This window comes from Oncorhynchus mykiss, chromosome 1 (genome assembly GCF_013265735.2).
Source record: "Oncorhynchus mykiss isolate Arlee chromosome 1, USDA_OmykA_1.1, whole genome shotgun sequence".
NCBI classification, from domain to species: Eukaryota; Metazoa; Chordata; class Actinopteri; order Salmoniformes; family Salmonidae; genus Oncorhynchus; species Oncorhynchus mykiss.
The window spans coordinates 11,799,068-11,802,623 of NC_048565.1; the positions used below are offsets into that span (position 1 = coordinate 11,799,068).

Below are 3,556 nucleotides of genomic sequence, written 5' to 3' on the forward strand. Positions count from 1 at the left end.
GTGTTACTGTACTGTAACGTTTTACTGTATTGTGTTGCTGTGTTACTGTATTGTGTTACTGTACTGTAACGTGTTACTGTATTGTGTTACTGTGTTACTGTATTGTGTTACTGTGTTACTGTACTGTAACGTGTTACTGTATTGGACTACTCCTAGGCTGTTGCACCCCAAAGACATCGGCTGATGTAAAAACGGCTTCATAGATACATTTGATTGATTCATATTTTTGTGTTTATTTAATTTTCAGAAAAGATGACTAACATTCCCTATTTTCTTCCGCCTTACCCCATCACTAGGGCTTTGTGATGTGCACAATCATGTGAACCCCCCCCCCCCCCCCCCTCTAATCACAGACCCACAGTCTCTGTCACCTTGACTGGCCTCAGCGTGATCTCCTTCCTGTAGGAAAAGTGAGTCAGGTTGACCCGTGTGTACAGCCTCTCCCTGCGCTGGAGCAAGCTGTACAGAGACAGGGTGAACTTAGCCAGCACCAGGGTGCAGCCTATCTCCACCACCAGCATGGCTGTGTAGGATATCATCTGGGCCCTGCACTGCGAGGTCTTGCTCCAGGCCTGGCGGGTGTAGTAGGAGGGGGACGGGCGACGAGAAGGTGCTATGTTGGGACAGCTGAAGATCCTTGGCGTGGTCAGTGGATCTGTTGAATCTCTCAGGGTGGTTCTTGTGATGGTGGTTGTTGGGATAGTGGTAAAAAGTGTGGTGGTGGGTATTGGGGTTGAGACAGTGGTTGTGGTTGTGGGTGTGGCTAAGGTGGTTGTAGTTGTGGTAGGGGCTAAGGTGGTGGTTGTGGTAGGGGCTAAAGTGGTGGTTGTGGTAGGGGCTAAGGTGGTGGTTGTGGTAGGGGCTAAGGTGGTGGTTGTGGTAGGGGCTAAAGTGGTGGTTGTGGTAGGGGCTAAAGTGGTGGTTGTGGTAGGGGCTAAGGTGGTGGTTGTGGTAGGGGCTAAGGTGGTGGCTAAGGTGGTGGTTGTGGTAGGGGCTAAGGTGGTGGTTGTGGTAGGGGCTAAGGTGGTGGTTGTGGTAGGGTCTAAGGTGGTGGTTGTGGTAGGGTCTAAGGTGGTGGTTGTGGTAGTGGCTAAAGTGGTGGTTGTGGTAGGGGCTAAGGTGGTGGTTGTGGTAGGGGCTAAAGTGGTGGTTGTGGTAGGGGCTAAGGTGGTGGTTGTGGTAGGGGCTAAAGTGGTGGTTGTGGTAGGGGCTATGGTGGTGGTTGTGGTAGGGGCTATGGTGGTGGTTGTGGTAGGGGCTATGGTGGTGGTTGTGGTAGGGGCTAAGGTGGTGGTGGTGGTAGGGGCTATGGTGGTGGTTGTGGTAGGGGCTAAGGTGGTGGTTGTGGTAGGGGCTAAAGTGGTGGTTGTGGTAGGGGCTAAGGTGGTGGTTGTGGTAGGGGCTAAAGTGGTGGTTGTGGTAGGGGCTAAGGTGGTGGTTGTGGTAGGGGCTAAGGTGGTGGTTGTGGTAGGGGCTATGGTGGTGGTTGTGGTAGGGGCTAAGGTGGTGGTGGTGGTAGGGGCTATGGTGGTGGTTGTGGTAGGGGCTAAGGTGGTGGTTGTGGTAGGGGCTAAAGTGGTGGTTGTGGTAGGGGCTAAGGTGGTGGTTGTGGTGAGTGAAGGGATGGTGGTCAGAGGAGATACAGGACATATGAGCTGGTCCTCTTTGAGAGACATGATTTCTTGTCCCTTTAAATCCTCCGGCTGGTTACAGATCTCAGGAGTCGTAGACTTGATCTTGCCAGGGTTTGCCTTCATCCAATTGAAGAGGGGGACCAACCTGCAGTCACAATGCCAAGTGTTGTTGTTTAAATAGACTTTGCTGAGTTTTGGTAAGGGGTCAAATACATCCTCTGGAAGTGTCCCCAGGATATTATGAGCCAGTCTAAGGGTGGTTAGTGATGTCAGCTTTTCAAAGGTGTTTGCTTTCAATGATTTGATGTGGTTGTATTGAAGATTGAGTTCTGTTAGCTTCTCAGGGCCCTCAAAAGACTCTTCAGACACGGTTAACAATTGGTTGTTAGACAGATCCAACTTCCTGAGTTTCTTAAGAGGACTAAATACTCCCTGAGGAATGCTGGTAAGACTGTTTCGACTGAGACTCAACTCAGTCAGTTTGGGCATCTCTCCAAAGAGGACAGGAGGTAGACTTGCAAGTTTATTTCCATTTAGTGTCAATGCTTTAAGCAGAGGAAAGCCCACAAATATTTCTGGAGGCAATTCAGTCAACATGTTATTGTCCAAAAGTATCTTGTTTAATTTGTCTTTATGTGGGAACAAATTGGCTGATATTGAAGTGATGTTGTTACTCTGTAGAGCGATCTCCTTTAAATTGGATAGATTTTCTAATATATTGTCAGGAATGGCGGTAAGTTGGTTCTCATAGAGCCTCAGTACCTCCAGTTTGTGCAGCTTCGAGAACAGGGCGGAGGACACAGAACTGAGGTCGTTTTTGGCCAGATGGAGGGTCCGAAGGTTTTCTAGGTCATCAAATGTCCCCTCCTCAATCGTGTCAATCTTGTTTATGTGCAATTGGAGTTCTCTCAGTTTCTTAAGACCATCAAACAATCCTTTCTCCAGACTACGGATCTTGTTGTGTTTCAGCAGAAGTTCTTCCAGGTTGTGCAGGTCTTGGAAGACATCTACAGACAAGGATGTTAGTGGGGTATTGGAGATCTCAATATGCTTGAGGTTGACCAATCCCTCGAAAGCACCTTTCTCTACGGACACGGTGGGGGTGTTGATGAATGCTACCTTTTCCAGCTTCGGGTTGGTGGCGAAGGCCCCCTTTGGGATGACAGTGATGTTACTGTCCACAAAGAAGACCTCTGTGACACCTGCTTTCAGACTTACTGGGATCTGTGTCACGTCCAATCCATAAACATCCTGGTTTTCTTTGGAACAGTCCTTCTGACAGGACTGAGATGAATACCCAATCAGTAAAGGCAGAAGACAGATGAAGGTGTGTCCTCTAGTCATTTTTCCTGAAAATATATAAAACATTTAATGGAAAGATTTTGTTTTTGATATTGCAAATAACTTGATATATTCACCTTTATATTACTGATTTACAGAGAAAAACATCTCTAAAGTGATATCTGCAGCAAAACGATAAATGCTAAGCAGAGCAATGACGGTATACTGTACAGGCTAGTCAACTTTTTCATGTAAGTGACGTCTGACACAAAAGCAAACAGCCATACCTGATGATTTCCTCTCGTCTTGAGGCTCATAATCGACAGAGGCGAGTAAGACAGTTATAGAGAGAGTCAGGCAAACACACCGTTATGTAGTTTACTCCTGTTAATCAGCTTATCTAAGTCCTACAGCAAGCTTCTAGTGTGCTATCGTGGGGCGTGAATAGAGAACCCTCTGCTTTCAGAGATAAGAAGGAACAGAGGCGTGAGCCCATAGAACACACATTGGGGAGGTGAATGTACATATTCATAAACTAGCAGGTTCATAAAGTATTAGGTAGTTTCTATCATTCATTTAGGAAAGTTAAGGTGGCAATGTCTTCATTTACCTGCCGAAAGTTGGCGGAAAGCTTACATGCT

The 3,556-nt window shown here is 47.2% G+C and overlaps 1 protein-coding gene across 1 annotated transcript; it reads right to left on the reverse strand.

Moving 5' to 3' along the window:
- Window positions 1-347: 347 nt before the first annotated feature.
- LOC110524396 (leucine-rich repeat-containing protein 15) lies at window positions 348-3,330 on the reverse strand. Its single transcript, XM_036989305.1, has 3 exons — window positions 3,203-3,330; window positions 1,505-2,983; window positions 348-613 (listed from the first exon to the last, which is right to left on the reverse strand). The coding sequence occupies exons 2-3, from the start codon at window positions 2,976-2,978 to the stop codon at window positions 348-350; spliced, it is 1,740 nt and encodes a 579-aa protein (XP_036845200.1). The 5' UTR covers window positions 2,979-2,983; window positions 3,203-3,330.
- Window positions 3,331-3,556: the final 226 nt, after the last annotated feature.